This window comes from Heterocephalus glaber, unplaced genomic scaffold (assembly GCF_053883595.1).
Source record: "Heterocephalus glaber isolate CG9 unplaced genomic scaffold, H.glaber_assembly_v1.0 deba00000331, whole genome shotgun sequence".
Classification (NCBI taxonomy): Eukaryota; Metazoa; Chordata; class Mammalia; order Rodentia; family Bathyergidae; genus Heterocephalus; species Heterocephalus glaber.
The window spans coordinates 65,164,080-65,181,200 of NW_028258142.1; the positions used below are offsets into that span (position 1 = coordinate 65,164,080).

General features: G+C 54.9%; 1 protein-coding gene across 6 annotated transcripts in view; it reads left to right on the plus strand.

The window, feature by feature from the left end:
* Positions 1 to 469: 469 nt before the first annotated feature.
* Positions 470 to 17,121, plus strand: part of Mtcl1 (microtubule crosslinking factor 1) — an 86,306-nt gene continuing 69,654 nt past the window's right edge. For 4 of the 6 annotated variants that reach the window (XR_015444801.1, XM_004853223.4, XM_013075294.3 and 1 more), the window contains exons 1-3: positions 475 to 1,601; positions 10,210 to 10,434; positions 12,091 to 12,249. Coding sequence is in view for 5 of the 6 variants with exons in the window: in XM_004853223.4 (XP_004853280.3) it covers positions 687 to 1,601; positions 10,210 to 10,434; positions 12,091 to 12,249 (1,299 nt within the window). In the remaining variant the exon portion in view is untranslated. Of the gene's footprint in view, positions 1,602 to 10,209; positions 10,435 to 12,090; positions 12,250 to 17,121 lie in introns of all 6 variants that reach the window. The other 2 variants (XM_013075293.3, XM_087194874.1) reach the window with 2 other exon arrangements.

The following is a 17,121-nucleotide window of genomic DNA, read 5'->3' on the forward strand; positions in this document are numbered from 1 at the left end:
CGCCCAGGTCCCGGCCCCCGGGATCAGGCCCCGCCCCAGAAACCTAGGCCCCCGTCCCTGGGAGCCCAGAAATCGCCCCCGGGGAACCAGGTCCGTCCCCTAAATTTAGCCGCACCCCAGGAACCAGACACAGACCCTGGAGCCCAGAAGCCCAACCCCGAGCTCAAATCCCAAGGTCCCGCCCCCGGACACCATGTTCCACTGCGGGGAAAGGGGGCGAGGAAAGACCCCGCCCCCGGGAGCGAAATCCCGCCCCTAGGTCAGACCACGCCCATTGAAACCCTCGGGAACCAGACCTCCCTCTAAAAGCCATGCTCTGCCGCTGGGAGCCCAGACCCCGCCCCTGGAGCCTAGGCCTTGCCCCATCCCTCAGGCGCCAGTGGGCGGGAGGCGGGGCGAGCGCGCTGGGAGGCGGGCGCGCGCGTGCAGGTCGTCCCCGCGGGAGGGCGCAGGGCACGGTGGGCACTGCGCCGGGATCGGGAGCCGGGCGCGCGCCGCAGCTCCACCGAGCCGTGTGCGATCCGCCGCGCGGCTGTGCCCGAGACGCCGGCGCCGGTGACCTCAGCCTGGGGAGCGCGGCGGCGCGGCGAGCCGGGAGCCTCGGCGGGGCGGGGCCGGCGCTCGGGGAGGCTGCACGCGCCCGCCACCCTCCGCGCGCACAGCCGCCCGCCACCGCGGCCCGGGCCATGGAGACGCTGAGCGGCCCCGCGGGCGGCGCCCCGGACGCCAAGCCGCAGCCGCCCGGCGCCCGCCACCCGCTCCTCCTGCGCCCGCCGGCCGAGCGCAGGCGGCTGCACCGCGAGCCCTCGCCCGCCCGCCCCGCACCCTGGGCCCCGGGCCCCGCGCCCGCCGCTTTGCGCGCCCCGGTTCTCGCGGGCCGCCCGCCGTCGTCCTCGGGGCCCCCTGCCCAGCCCGGCAGCCTTTCCCGGCGCAGCACCGGCGTCCCGGGCGCGAAGGACAAGCCGCCGCCGGGCTTCGGGACCAGGACTGCGAGCGGCGCCAAGGCCGCCCTGGGAGCCCGCAAGGCGGCGCGCGCGGTGCCCAACGAGCCGCTGCCCCGCGCCGCGAAGCCGCCGGGGCCCGTGCCGCCCGGAGCCGCCGCCAAGGCCCACAGGGCTAAACGCGAACCCGGGGCGGCCCCCTCCCGCGCCCTTGCCTCCCCGAGCCCCACCGCCCGCGCCCCCAACGCGCGCCTCGCCGGGGCCCCGGGTGCGCGCGCGGGCCACACAGACAGCAGCTCTGATCTCTCCGACTGCGCCTCTGAGCCGCCCGCCGCCGGCAGCGACGCCGAGTCCGGCACCGGCTCCAGCGACCGCGAGCCCGCGCGGGGGGCGCCGCCCGGCAGCCCCGAGACCCTCGCGCTCCTCGCCGCGCCCGCCGCCGGCCTCGGGGGCCGCAGCAGCCCTGGCGGGGTCCCCCCAGGGTCTCCGGGGCGCGGCGCGGTGGACGATGGCCAGGGGCGCGTGCCGCCCGAGCGAGCGGTCCCGGGGACCCCACAGGAGTCCGGCCCGGGCCTGCAGCCGCGGCTCGGGCCGAGCTTGGAGGAGGAGGAGCTGCTTCGGGAGATGGAGGAGCTGCGCTCAGAGAACGACTACCTCAAGGTGAGCGGGCGCGGGGTGCGGGGTCCCAGGGTCCCCACCCCCCTGCCCCGTGTCCGCTAGGTCTTGGCAACTTGAGCTGAAACTTCGGCAGGGCGCAGCCAGACCTGCGTGGTCCTCACTTAGCTCTTGTTCTCCCAAGTCTTGTGGTGTTGGCTGATGCGTTTTTCCCTTTGTCGGGAGTCTGGGGACAGGTGGCTCTAATCGTTTTGGATACATCAGTGGACCCTCGCCTATACATCACCTGTTGGAAAAGGTTGCCCCTAGCTTCCCAGCTCTGGCCTGGCGCGTGCACGTGCGTGTTAGCTGGGCCAGTGCGGTGGCCCAGGCTGCAGACTGGCCTGTCGCCCTTCCTGCAGAAACCGCCGGGGGCCCTGGTATCTCCCCTGCCCTCGCAGCACAGTCAGAGAGGGCCTGGCCGTTTTGGATTCAGTAAGGTCCCTGAGCATGGTCTGGGGTCAGGACAGCGGGGTCTCCCTGGCGAACCCTGGGTGGGCGCGCCGAGGCCGGCGGGCGTGGGTCCGGAGCGGCCAGGACCGCTCTTTGTGAGGAATCGCAGCCTCCGCCGCCCCTCTCAGCCTTCTCGGGCGGCCTACTGGCGGGGCCTCTTAGGGTGGCCAGCAAGGGTTAATCGGCCGGCCTTTCTCCGTGGAGGAGGGCCGGGCCCCAGCGCAGAGCCTTCGGACTAGGACTAGGGTCGGGTCAGGACAGTTGATGAGCGGAGAGATTGAGGGCCGCAGGAGAGCAGGTGCTTATTACAGTCCTCAGGTTAGTAGGAGCACGGGCACAGATCCCTCTCCTCCTACCTGTTAAGACCTCAGCCGGCGCCTGCGTTACCAGGGGTTATGAGCTTCCAGCTGTTTCTCACCATGTGATGGACCTACCCCACTGGGGCCTGCTTTTTGACAGATGAGCTGGGGATTGGGCTTTTAAGGGAATGGTGGGACAGTGCTGTTCTGGGTTCTGCTAAACCCAGCTCTCTTACCCAGAGCTCCTCTCACCAGCGGAGCCCAGTTCTGCCGTTGGCTCGAACTAGGCAGGGAGAGAGGGAGAAGAGGGCGGAGCAGACCCGGACTCGGTGGACATGCTTCAGACAACACCTTGGTTTGCCTTTGTCCCTCACGCGTACATAATCCACAGCAGAGTGACATGCAGAGGTGCTGAAGAGAAAGAAGAGCAGCCGGGTTATCGTGTCTGTCTCCTGTCACTTTGCAAATCCCTAAGGAGTAAGCTCCCTGAGGGTGAGAAATAGTGTAAGCTTTGTAGTCCCGCTGTATGTGTGTCCAAATTAGGAAGGGCGAGCAACAAGAAACTGAGTTTCTTTAAAGAAAAGATGTTTCTCTTCCATCTTTGGTCTTAGGCAGTCTGACATCATTTCCAAGTATTCTCGGGTGAGGTAGCTGACGTATCAGGCTTCTCCGAAACAGCACAGAGTATTTTCTCTGTGTGACGCAGCACTGGGGCTGGAGCCCAGGGCTCCCCCGAGTTAGTGCTGTTCCCACTCAGCTCCACCCCAGGCTCTGTTGTTACATTTATTACAAGGATGCTGAGAACTTCAGGGACTTGGCCAAGGTCAGCCTGCCACCAAGTGTTTGTGCTGCCTCTGTGGCTCCCAGCCTTTGGACTTTGCTATGCTGCCCCTCATTTCCAGCAAGGGTGGGTTTTCAGCCTATGCTGCAGAGGTGTTTTTTAGCTTGGTGTGGTCCCTGTGTTGAGCTTTGCGGGGGTCCCTCTCCACTTGCCAGTGTTCCAAGGGCCCTGCACTCCCCACTGGCTCACGGTTTAATTTGCAGGGGATGGGTTCCATTGCCATTGCCCGGGGAGAAGGTGCCATGCTGTCTGTTACCGAGCTGGAGCCCTAGCCTGGCTTTTCGTCTGACAGCTGGAGTGCAAAGTGGGCAGAGCTAGTCCAAAGGAGACTCGGGAACTCGAGGAGTGCGCATGTATGTGTGTGATGCACATGCTTGGTCTTTCAAAAGCCTAAGTTACAGTAGTGCATTTTGGGAGAGAAATACAGGAATCTTCGTGGGCTTCTACAGGCTGAGCTGTCTCCTTGTCAAAATTGGGCTCCCGGCACCGGTACCCTCAGGGAGTAGAGTCCTGCCTTTTTTTTGCAGGGCGCTCAGGGTATGCACACTATACACCTACACTTCTCTTCCTGTTGGTGGTGTTGCGTGGGGCACTTTTTCAGGTGGAGATAAAAGTGCATCCTTGACCTACTACTTTCTTGGGGAATGCTGTGCAGCATCTGAGATTAGATATAGCATCCATCTGTTCAGATGTTATCTAACCACAAGAAGCCGGCCTGGAAGTTTTGCTCGGATGTATTCTGGAAGTTTGCGCATTCTTTCAGGGCCACTGAGGTCATCACTGTGGTGCAAGACTCATGGTTCTGGAGTGTGATGGGACAGAGAAATTCAGGCCAGCATATCCCTGGAGGTTGTCTTATAGATTGGGAAGTCGACGTGGCATGCTCTGTGTTTTAGCATGGCTTCTGCTGTGCTGGATGGAGAGTGGGCTGCCCTGCCCCTAATTCCTGCCCCCTCACCACAGGGCACTGGGTGTAAAGGCCACAAAGCCTCCGCCCTGGTGGCTTTTGCATGAACACAGAGAGAACTCAGAACTGAAGGCAAGCAGCTGAGTTCAGTTGTCCCAAGGCAGGGACCCACTTGCATCAGGCGCTGGCCAGCCTCCTGCCCACTGGGCTGCCAAACTGTTCTGCTCAAGTGCCCAAGACAGTCAGACAAGCCTCTGCACGCGGCCTCAGCATGTTAGCTATGTCTTCTGTTTCCATGGCTTCTCGGGAGGGTGCGCTCCCTGAGTTCACAGCCTGTCTGGGGAGTGCTGCCCAGCCTAAGTCCCAGTCCATTCGGTCACACCCCAGACAGTGGCCCCTGTCCTGCGGGTGGGCCATGGTTGGGTGGGAGCTCGTTTCTCTTCGCTCCACTTCCTCAGCTATTTCAGAATCATTATTTGGGGTTAAAAGAAAACAAGTTGCCCTAGCTTTAAAGGCAGATGACTTTGGTTTCTGGGGCGATGGATTCCTAAGGATCACTGAGGTTTGGGGGCAGTTAGTGCTGGGGGTGGAACCCAGGGCCCTGCATGCCGAGCACACAGACCAGCCAGCCTGGGGTTGGGTTTGGAGGTCGCAGGCCCCTTCCTCCCAGCCCAGCCTCGCCGGGCTTCGCCTCACTTGCAGTAGTTTCCTGGGTTTTAGGCTCTGACGAGGTTTGTGCCATTCAGCTGCCCGGAAGGGACAGACTCTCGGAGGGCACTGGAGCGTTTCCTCTGCCCCTCCTTCCTCCTTCCCCCTTCCCCTTCCCTAGGGAGGCTCGGTGAGCAGTATTCCCTGCCCCTTCCTGCTCCGCTTTCTGTAGCCCGGGAAGGCCCAGCTGGGACCATCGTAGTGGCAAGATGGTGCAGACCAGGCCCAGCAGCCCGCAGCTGCTGGCTGCACTGTCACTTGGTAAGCAGTGGTCGCAGTCCTGCACGGCACGTCCTTAACTGCAGAGCGTTTCCATCGTCCCAGTGGAAATGGGGCGGATTATTCACACAGCACGAAGATAGTCGCTCTGTCTGCAACCCCCAGAAGATGGACTCATGGCGGCAGCAGCCAGGGGCCAGCCCCTGCTGCCCAAGTAGGGCTATGTGAGGAGGAGCCATTAAAACAGTAGTTACTGATTTGGGGTTGTTTGTAAGAGATTAAGGTCTGAATATAATTGTCAGTACCATCAAGAGTTTTTGTCACTTTCATTAAGAAATCATGGATTTGGTGTTCATTTTATATTTATGTATAACTATGTTTTAGAGCTTTTTAATTGAAACATTTAATTTTTACCTTGGTTTATTCAGTTGCACACAGGGCACAGTACCTTGTTATTCCTCCACTGGCCTATGCTGTGGTGCACGCCTGTAATCCCAGCACTTGGGAGGCTGAGGCAGGAGGATAAATGCAAATTTGAGGCCAGCCAGGGCTCCATAGTGAATTCAAGGCCAGTCTTAACTACATGGTGAGACCCTGTCTCAAAGCAAAAACTCAAACAAAAACAAAAAACCCCAAATACATATGTATATATGCAGTATATATTTATATATAAGTATATAAATAAAACAATTAAAATGTATATAAGTATACATAATACATAATATAATATCTATAATGTAGCTTGCTTTATTTTCTGTAGACAGAAGGGAACAGTTGGAGAGTTTCATAATACTTCAAAAATCCATTTTCTGTAAAATATTTGAAAAATACAATGAAAACTAGTTTTTTAATAAGGTAATGAATGGCCTAGATTTAAATATCTGGCAGATCGGGTGTTAATTCAATATAAAACTGTTGGTTAAGGGGTTTTTTCTTTACTAATTTTCGTGTGTAGAAAGACATCAGCAATTTCCCACTTTTCTTTACTGTTTCTGCCTTGCGTCTGCCAGCAGCATTGTGTGTTCTGCCTGACTTGATTATCTGACAGAGGCAGGCTTCTCCAAGGCTCTGGAGAGCGTGTCCTTGGGAGATCAGTGTAGTGCTCACTTGAAAATCACCATCCGCCATCACCCCGGTCTGAATATCACAGTTTTCACTGGTTTTCCAGTGGGTGCTGCCACCTTCACACGGTTCCTCATTTGCTTCTCTTGTAACTTCCTTTGACAGAGCCTGAGAATTGCTTTTTCCAGATGCTGTGGAGTTGAGACACTGGCTTCAGGCCCGTGTGCCACAGCCGCGTGCTCGGAGGACCCCTGAGCGTCCCCTTCCCCCGCAAGGAGCTTCTCACCGCCCCTGCGGGCCTGAGCTGGGGCCCGTGTGTGCGCGCGTTGACAGGTGTCAGGCCGCAAACGCGGGGCTGGCTTTTAAAGGCACAGCGGAGGCCTGTTTTCTCCGTGCCCATGGCAGTGAATTCTTGGTTCTCACTGGAGAGCAACGGCGCGCACCTGGGAGGGAGCAGGTGCGTGCGTGGCTTCCATTCACTGTCTGAGGCTGGGCCACGTGAACCCGCCTCCCGTTGCATCGCTGTCTCTCACATGTGGCCTGTGTGTTATTGCAGGCTTAGTAGTGGGACAAAGTGCTTCCTAAAAGACGTCTTCTGTTCTAACATTTTAGATAAAGTATGAATTATGAAAGTGATTCAGATGCTTACAATTATGGTCGCTCCCTAAGTATCTTTTCGGGCAACCAATATTGCTGGGGGTTTTTTGTACTGGGGATTGAACTAAAGACCTTGTACTTTGGAGGCTGTTGGTGGTTATTTGTCCTCCAGAATATCAGCTGTTTAAGTCCAGCCTGCTTGGCAGTGGAGGGGGCGGGTACAGCCCCTGAGCAGGTGTTTCTCAGCCTGTTCACACATCAGCATCTGTATCCTCATTGATCATCGGGTCTCCCTGCTGCAGAGCCTGAAAACTAGAGAACATCTTTGTACCTGAGAGCTCTATTTTGCATCTTCTATGGCTAAATCACATTTTAAGTTTTGTTTGAGTGATAGGTAATTTTAGGCATTAATGGCTTGGCTTTTATAGACACTTCTAGAAAGGAAGAGCAGTCAAACGATTCCTTCTGCAATCGGAAGAGCCAGCATCACTGCGTTCATTTGTTTCCCTGGACTCAGCGATGTACCTGCAGTGATTATTGCTCAGAGGAAATGATTTTTTATTAGCTGCTCAGTGAAAGTTACCTTCTGATCGTGCACGGAAACAAGCACTGCAGTTAGGCTTCGTCAGATTCATGCATGGGACAGGAGAGAAACTAGATCCAGGTTTTTGGAGATTCGGCCCATCCTAAAGCATGGCCCCACCCTGGGCCCTGTGACACCACCCCCTGGCCAAGGGGTGGCGAGCACGTTCCTGGGTGAGCCGAGTCCCCTGCCCTCCAGAGCCCGGCCTGCTGCTCTGTCCCTGTGTGTCCAGCTGGCCAGTTGTGGGCTGTCACCGGCCACTGCCAGTCCCAGCAGATTTTCCTGTCTGGAAGAAGATGTACAGGGAGAGATGTCCAGGAGGGAAGTGAGAGATGAAATTTGGCGATACTTCATAGCACTGCCACTGTTGGTTTATGTTAGCGCACGTGAGAACAGATTAGATTTTTAATGAGCTTTTCCCCATCGGCCTGGAAGTTCCGTGAGAACACTTAGAAGCTGAGGAGAAAGCGTTTGTTCATTTGACCACCAGGGAGTTGTGAGGCTTTCTGCTTTAACCTGTGTTCTCCCTGGGCCACTGCAGCACCTCCAGTGGGGTCAGCCAGGAGCAGGGTCTGCTCCTGATGGCCGGGGTGTGGCGAGCGGGCAGCCTGGAGAGGCATCTGCCCCCTGCCCCATGCCATCATGTTTCCCCACAGATTGTTTACTTCCCTCCATCTTACTCAGGACGAACTCCTATCAGATTGCTTGGTGCCCTGCCTGCTTGGGCCTCTGAGGTTGGGAAGCTCTTGCTCTTTGGTTCTCAGAAGCAGTCCAGGGCACGTGACAGCAGTGTGACCGGCGAGCAGGCTGGGCAGCAGCGCAGGAGCTGACAAGTCAGGCCCCGTTCGGAGCGAGTTTCCCCTGATCCTCACCATTGATTGAACAAGAGCAATAGGAACAGCCAAGGCTGTCCTATTCCGGAGGCCTTTGAAGAAATCCAGACAGTTTCTAGAATGTTTTCACTAATCTTCCTTCCACATTCCTCCTCACTGAAATCTTCTGTGATGCCCAGGGGCATTGTGACTGTGAACTGCAGCTGCACCTCTGGATGTGTGAGTTTTCATACTTAGGGGGATAGGCTGGATGAAGCCATGGTTCAGTGAGGTCCAGTGAGGTCCGGCGAGGTCTGGCGAGGTCCATCTTGGTCGTCTCTCTGCTTTCTCAGGACCTTGCGCTTATGAGGCAGGTACGGTGCCACTGAGCTAAATCCCAAGCCCGATCTGCTTTGGTCCTGCATGAGGCAGCTTATGTGCCTGGTGCAAGAGGCAACCAGGCCTGGCTTGACTCCTGAAAGTGTGTGACAAACAGTGCACTGGGGAAAACACACCGACAGCAGTAGCTGATGAGAGAGGTAGGAAGAAGGTTGAGCAAGGCAGGGACTAAACACGGGGGGCAGATGGTAAAGAGGGTGGCGGGTGACAGGGTGACAGGGGTGGGCATTGCCTACTGACTTCCAGCTTTGCTGCGGAGCACTCCCGGCACAGGGGCTGGCGGCGGTGTCCTGAGCATCCTGGGTTCATGAGGCCCCAAGTGCCAGGAGGACAGAGAGGAAGTCCTGGCTGGCGGGGTCCGATTTGCACATCAAAGGCTGACCCTGCAGGTGCAGGACTGACTGGGAGGATTAGGGGCTGGAGATGGAGGCTTAGATCCTGCGCTGGGGCTCCGGGTGACGGTGACAGACGGGAAGGGGAGGGGGAAGCAGAGGGCGGCAGCTGGGGTGCTTCTCCTCAGAAGTCAAGGTTACAACTGGTTGGTTTAGATTTAATTGGCTTTATTTCCAGTTCTACAACTGGGCAGTGCTTCATTCCATGCAGTCAAGAGCGTACCTGTGGGCTGCCCACGGAGGCTGCTTTTACGGACGGAGGAGGAGGGCTGAGGACAGAACAGAGAATGAAGCCTGGCTGTGGTTTCAAAGTTACTTTCCTGAAAGGCGGTCGGGGAGGTGGAGGAGAGAACTGATGAGTTAACTCGGGGTTACTTCAGGTCCCCCCAGGGTTTGTAGCAGGGGGACCTTCACTACCAAGGCATCCAGGCTGGTCTCTTGGGGGAGTTTTTTTTATTTTTTTTTTTCTTTTTGGTGCTGGGGATCAAACTCGGGACCTTGCGCTTTCGAGGCAGGCAGCGGAACCACTGAGCTAAATCCCCAGCCCTCGGGGAGTTCTGCCATTACCTCTCTCTGACTTCCTCCAAGGTCAGACAACAATGCAGTTTTGGTTGGTGTTGGGACCATTAGCCTGAGCCTCTCCATTTTGAGTTTTAGTCTGGTCTGTAGGGGCCCAGTGCAGAACCCAGTCCCAAATGATGGCGTGTGTCTGTAATTTTCTTCAGTGTCTGCATGTTGAGGAGAAAGAGGAACTGATGTTGGAAATAAGGATGAGTGAGTGGAAAAAACCCAGTGTGTATCTGAATGGAAAAATTAGCTAGTATCACTTAGGCATTGCTGAGATTTGTATTGTGGAGTGGAATTTCAGAGACATTTGCAGGTGTGCTGTAATCTCAGTGCAATTACCAGTTATTCCCCACCAAAGTTTACATCCTTTCGAGGCAGCATATGTCTGATTCATCTCAGCCCTTCCACTGTGCCTTGGAGATGGAGGTTCAGGTCAGTGTCAGGCTGGAATCCGAAGGTGTAATCATCTGAAGAGCAGGTTCTGTTTATGATCGTGTGTGGAGACACTGGGAGGAGGAGAAGTTCTCTACGAGGCCACAGTCAACAATACAACCTGGTTTTCGTTCCTGGGCCTGTGAGATTTGAGCAGACATTTGCAGAGTGCGAGTGTCTCGAGGGGAACTCCTGTATGGGACAGCGTTTCTGGGAGCTGGTGGGGGGCACTGCTGCTGGGGACTGAGTGTTGGAAGGGCAGGTGTGTGGGCTATGGGCATGAGTGAGGGTCGCTGGCCTTGCTGGAACTTGGTTCGCTCATCCAAGCTGTCTGGTTCCATAGGATGAGCTGGATGAACTCCGTGCCGAGATGGAGGAGATGAGAGACAGCTATTTGGAGGAAGACGTGTACCAGCTGCAGGAACTTCGGCGAGAGCTGGACCGAGCTAACAAAAACTGCCGCATCCTGCAGTACCGACTCCGGAAGGCCGAGCAGAAGAGCCTGAAAGTAGCAGAGACCGGGCAGGTGGACGGCGAGCTTATCAGGAGTCTGGAGCAGGACCTGAAGGTAAGTGGGAGGAGGCTTCGAAGGAGGCCGGGGCTCCCAGTGAAACCTGACCCCAGGCCCCTTGCACGTCCAGTGCCTTTTTCTTCCTTTTTTCTCTTACAAAGTCTCTTTTCTCATTTGCTTATGGAAAGTCAAAATGTTTAACTGCTCGGAACATTCAAATCTCTGGCCACACTGGAGCGACAGTGGACAGACCTTGGCCCCGTGCGTGCTGGGCACTCGCTCTAGTGGGGACCACACCCTAGCCTCATGCATGGTTCGTGACCTGCTTTTCCTGCTTGCATTGTCCTCACGGGTTTCAGCATGAACACCCTCAGCGTGCTTTACGCCATAGAGAGCGTATGCAGTTGTACGACTGACAGCCCGGGATTTAAATCTGCCCTAAACCACACTGAACTAAACCTTTAAAAAAATAAAACAGCGGAGAATTGATCTACAATAGAAAAGAATGAATTCCTGCTGGCTCGTCTGAGAGCTGTTAGGAATTGTGCAGAGTCCTAAAGATCTGAATTGTGCTTTTGAAAATATGTTGAAGTTCAGTTCAGTGAAGGGCCATGCTCCTCACTTTGAACGGTTATTTAGGTTTCTAGGATGCAGAAAAGCTGAGATTCTCACACCCGAGCAAGACTTGCACGGTGGTAATTTAGCTGCAGAGGAGCAGGCTGGGAGCTGACGGCCCAGGTGTCCTGGAGAACTGCTGGTAGGGAAGGGAGCGAGGCGAAAAAGCTCGGGACTTCACGTCTTTGCTTGCTGTAGAGGCGGCAAAGCTCCCTCCCGACCCAGTTATCAAATCATTTATCCAGCGATGAATTATGCATCCTGTCCTTATCACGGGAGCCCTTGTGGAATCGCTTCCAGCTTTCATCAGAGTGGCACAGAGTCATTGTAATTCTGTCAAAGCGATATTCGGTGTGATACAGTGAGATTTGTTTCTCTTGCAAAATTTCTTTCCCTGTGTACCTTTAGAAAGCACAAATGTTTATTTGCTTTGAACATTCCAACATTTTAACCACACTGAGCCATCAGTAGACAGCTTTAGACTCGAAGGCATTGAACGTCTGCGTGCAGAAGTATTTCCCGGGTTGTTTAGCAGGCAGCTTCGCTGTTACCTTAGGGAACAGAGATGCTGCATGTGAGCCGGGGTAGAACTGTCATTCTTGGTGACGTTCCGTGAGGAGATAGGGCTCTCCAAAATGGGCTTATACTACACAGTGAAGCTGTCTCCAAAAAAAAGCCAGGCCTGGTGGCACATGCCTGTAATCCCAGAACTCGGGGCTGAGGCAGGAGAATCACAGTTCCAGGCCAGCCTGAACTACAGAGTGAGACCCTATCTTAAGAAAATCAAAGCAGCCCTTTAATCCAGATGAAACTGCTGTTCTCTCTCCCTCTCAATGTTGATTTCGTGTTTTAAACTACAGATAGAGTCACCCCTGTGGGAATGCTTCGGATTGGAAGTGGTTTGGGTTTCAGAGCGTGTAAGAGGTTGGATTTTCAGATGAGAGGCGCAGGGCCTGAGATGCCCTCGTTTGCTCAGCGCAGGGCCAGGTCTCTGCGGCGTGCTCGGGTTGGCTCGTGCACACGCACGCGCGCGCGCGCACACAACACGCACATGCGCTTACTAGCATGCTCATGATCCATCCTGTGCGCTCCACACAGGTAGCCAAAGACGTGTCTGTGCGGCTGCACCATGAGCTAGAGACTGTGGAGGAGAAGCGGACTAGAGCTGAGGATGAGAACGAGACGCTGCGGCAGCAGGTGATCGAGGTGGAGATAGCCAGGCAGGCCCTGCAGAACGAGCTGGAAAGGCAGAAGGAGGTAAGGTTTTGGGCGGACTGCGCCCCCTAGGTCCGCTGTCAGGAACTGGGGCACCGTGTGTCCGATGCTTGTGCTGGAAGAAAGCGCGGCTGAGAAATGACCCATGGTTTGTGTGTCTGGCCCGGGAGGGGAGGCCAGAATAGTTTTTATAAACAAACAAACAAACGCAAAACACCGCCCCCGCCCCAAGAAGACTAGGGAGCGAAGGCTATGTTCCTAAAACCCTTCCTGTCCAGGGCCGAGGATTTAGCTCTGTGGTGCTGACAACTTCCTCGCAAGTGCAAGGTCCCGAATTCGATCCCTGGTACCAAAAACCCCCACTTCCTATCTGCTCTCTACAGAAAGGCTGTCGAGGCCTGGCCTGAATCTGTTAGAGTTTCTAATCACATGAGCTGGCCTTTGATTTCTTCAGAGGGTCCAAATGGGTCTGTTATTACTAGAATACAGAATTAAGCAGTAATTTTTCCTGAATCTTCTCTTCCAGTGAGCTGGAAAGTGTATTTTCATTGTCCATTAAAGCTCTAATGTATGCTACCTATATCTGTTATTCGGCCAACATGATTTAAATATGGACAAATTTAAACTTTACAGAGTAATTATTCTAACAGAATCATTAAAAAAAGAATATATGTGTATTTTAATTTGCACACAGCACTGTAAGTCCTGATTTGTTGCTGACTTCCCTTATAAGATCAAAGAGAGCATTTTCTTGGGAAATCCCGAATGTCGATGACATTGAGTCCACAGAGAGGGCTTCAGGGTGCAGGATCGAGCTGGGTGTTATTTGCTGAGGGCCTCGTTGCAGTCTGCTTGGGGGGTACTTTGCCTGGTTTACACAGTCCTTCTCAGCCAGGCAGACTCCCGGGATCTCGGGCCCAGCCTGTCCTGCATCCGGGCTGTGGATGCAGGGACAGTGCAGGCCCCGTTTCCAGGTGTCCACGTGGCACACATGTAGCAGGACACGGACGCAGGTGCAGAGCCCTGGACAGGGGCAGTCTGCTTCCTGTCCTTGCTTTCACCTATCCCCCTTGTCACCAGTGCCCCTGGAGGTGAGCTCCCTCCCAGTCCGGGTGGGTTTGGTGTCTGGGTCGCTGTGATCCCAGTGCCTGGACTGATGCCTGCACCTACGCAGGGCAAGGACTGAACTTCGGAGCCGCTGAGAACGTGGAGCTGTGGCGACCACAGCCTGCTGGGGTGCCTGTGGCTTCATGGGGGTCCCTTCACTTGCCCGTAGATTTGCCCTGCGGCCGGGATTTGTCCTCTAAGCTGTTGTGGCTCTTTCACCTCTGTGCTTAGAGTTCCTGGTGCTTTTAATCTCGCTTTTCTGTGCATCTAACTTCGGTTCACAAGGTCGTAACTGTTTCCCTTCTCACAAGTTCCAGTTTGAGCCTGACCTTGTGGGGATAGGAAACAATTTCAAAGAGTATTTTATAAATTTGATATACACATAACCTTTTGTACACAGACGCGCGTGCGCATGCGCGCACACACACAGACACGCAGATATACATTCATCCCTCAGGACCCTCACAGGGCTGGTTTCCAGGTCCCTGGAGACACCTGACCTTACCCAGAGTGGCCTGATGTCTGCAGGTAACTGCCCATGTCCACCTGGGCCCCTGCAGTCACCTGCAGATGGCTTGTGCCTGGCCCAGGTGAATGCCATGTAAGTAGGTGCTGCGCTGCCTTGTTTGGAGACCAAGACAAGGAAAGCGGGCTGTACATGTCCAGAACAGACAGAACAGTTTGGGTTCTCGGATGGTTGAATCCACGCATAGGAAACGCATGGGTACCAAGGGCTGAGCGTGTCTGTTCTTCTGTAAGCAAGGACTCTTGCTTACACTGCAGTGGGCTTGTGTGGGACCTGGCATGGGCACTCGGAGGAAGAAGTCACGGCTGCTCTTGAGACTGAACGCAGGCCAGGGGAGGGAGGCTCCTCTGAGCCTGACGGGCCTGGGTGGGTGAGGGCAGGAGATGCTTCCGTGGGGTCAGAGCCTCTCAGCCGTGGCTCCGTGGGATGGAGTTGGATGGGGCCTGCAGAGCTGCAGTCTGGGGGCCGCATGTACTTCCTGCTTCCTGAGACAAATCAGCGGCTTGACCATTCGCTGTGCCTTGCTTCCGTGTAGCTCCAAAGAGTGTGGTTCACTAAGTGACATCGTCTGGAAACACTTATTTTGTACTCCGTCTTGAAAGATACGGAGTTGGGCACAGGATTCTAACACTGAAGATAATATCGCATTGTATTTGGGATTGTTTTGCTATAGAGCAGTCTGCTGTCAATGTAATGCTCATTTTTGTTGGCAGTCTTATAACTTGGAAACAAACCAGATTGTTCCGCAGGGTGATAAGGAGACGAAAGAGCTAGGTGTGATTTCATAAATCATGTGGTTTATTGCAATGTAAGATTTTTTCTTTCCCTCTTGATTCACAGTAAAGGGGGGTAGAAGAGCGAGAACAAACTTCACAGGGAAGGTACTTGATGCACGGAAGTGAGTGCATTCCAAAATCATGAACGTCGGGTCGCTCAGTGGGACACTGGGGGTCTGGGGCAGGTGCAGCCGCCTCTCTTCTCTGGGGATTCGAGTCCGGGGCTTCTATCACCTGAGACCTACGGGTGTAGAAAATCTAAAATGGAAAGTTCCACAATGCAGAAGTTTTTAATAATTTCATGACCGCATATTGTTGTGATTGCCGCGTTATGATTGTTGTTAATCCCTTTTGTTGCCTGATTTCTAAGTGAAACCGTGCATTAGGTAGCGTGCTCAGGGAAGAATCCCAGTCGCGCCTCCCTGGAGGCACCATCGAGATGCGGCCTGGGCGGTCTGCTCTGCACTTGTCCTCGGAGCCTGACAGGCTCAGCTGGCTCCGATGTCCCCGGATGCTGCGGTCTCCCGGGCCCGCTGTCGTCTGTGTGGCTTGTGCTGTCGGTGGTCAGATGCACACAGCTTGTTCCCCCCAAACTAGATCTCCAGAGAGGAAGTGTCTCTGTGGATGTGGAGGAGACCCTGCTGGCCCCAGGGTGGCCCAGGGGACCCCTCCCCGGCTTCTGCCTGGAGGAAGGGAGTGGGGAGGACTCCAGGTCCATCCGGTGGGTCCTCAGTGGCCCGCAGTGCAGCCCATCCCCCACGCCCCCATTGAAAGCCACAGGGACTGGGTTTGAGAGCTGTCAGCTGCCGACCATGCGGGCCTGGAGGTGAGGCACCTCCTGCCGGCTGGCGGCCCTCCATCCCCGAGCGGTCACCTCTCGTCAGGTGTCCGAGCTCTGTGGGCAGCGGGTGACGGGACCGTAGGGTCTGGGAACTTGCAGTGTCGCTAGGTTGGGTGGCCGTGGGTGCGGAGCTGCAGATAGGAGGCCTGGCCCGGGACCGTGGTCTCCGGAAGACGGCGTAGGAGGAGTTGCACCGGAGGACCTGGCTGGGGTTGGAGGACGGCATGAGTGAGAGCCCCACACCTGTCCTGACGTGTTCTGTGTCTCCCTGTCCCACGCACTGTTACAGACACAGTTGCTGAGAGCGTTTGTGTTCAGGTTTTCAAGGGGACGCACGTTTTCATTTCCCTGGGACAAATGCGAGCACCACTCCTGCTGTGTAGTAGGTTGTGCACATTGAGGGTTTTGTTTTTGTTTTGTATTTTATGGTACAGTATTCAACCTAGCAGGGCCTTTGCATTGAGCTACATCCCCAGCCCTTAAAAAGAATTTTTTTTTTTTAATTTTGATACAGGCTCTTGCTAAGTTGCCCAGGCTGGGCTCACATCTGTGATCCTCCTGCCTCAGCCTCCCACAGTGCTGGGATGTAGGTGTGCACCACCGCTCCCGGCTGCACATTGGGTTTTTTTTTCTCCCAGAAAGTGCCAAGCTGCCTTGCAGAGCTGCTGCATCATTTCGCGGTGCTGTTCCCGCTTCTCGCATCCTCCCAGCCTGTGGTGTTGTCTGTGTTCAGTTCAGCCTTCCTACTAGCAGCTGCGTCTCAGTGAGGCCTGGATTTGCATCTCTCTAGTGGCTGCTGCTGCAGGACACCTTGCCATTCGCTGCTTGCCATCTGTGCCTCTGTTTCAGCGAAATATCTCTTTGTGTCTTTCGCCCGTTTCCTAACTGGGTTGCTTGTTTGTTTTACTTTTTTTTAGCTGTTAGGTTCTGAGAGCTCTTTATGTATTCTGCATACTAGGCCTTTGTTGGCTTTCGGCTCGCCAGTCCTCTCTCTCCCTTTGTAGCTTGTCTTTTCATTCTCTTCGGAGGGTCTTGCTGAGGGCCAGGCTTTTGCATTTTGACACTGTCTTTGTGGATATTTCCCTGTATTGTGTTGATCTTAATGGCTCTGTGCCTAGCCATAGACTCCAAAATTATGTTCCCTTTTTTCTAAAAGTTTTATAGTTTTACATTTTACACTGAAATCTGCAATCTATTTTGAGTTCATGTTTGTACAAGCGTGACACTTGGGTGAGGTTCTTGTTTTGTCTTTGCTGTGGATGTCCACTGTGGGTGTTGAGCTGGTCAGAAAGCAGGTGGGTGCCCGTGCAGGGTCTGCCCCGAGTCTCTGTGCCCTGGGCTCTGCAGAGCCACGGCCGAAATCACTTAGCTGCGTGCAAGGCTTGCAGGTGGTTTCCGGTTGTGCTGTCCGTGCGCCCAGTCAAGCGTCTACTTCTGACTCACTGCATCTTGGAACGCTCACGTATTTCTGTGCAATATGTGTGTGTATGTGTGTGTGCGTGTGTGTGTGTGTGTGTGTCTGTGTGTCCACACAGCCCTGCCCCAGGCGAGCACTCAGGAAATGCTCATTGAGTGAGAGAATGACTTATTTTATTTTCCCTTGAGAAAGCTACACATGCTATAAAAATCATGGTGAGGAATTCTGATTCTGTAAATGATTACCT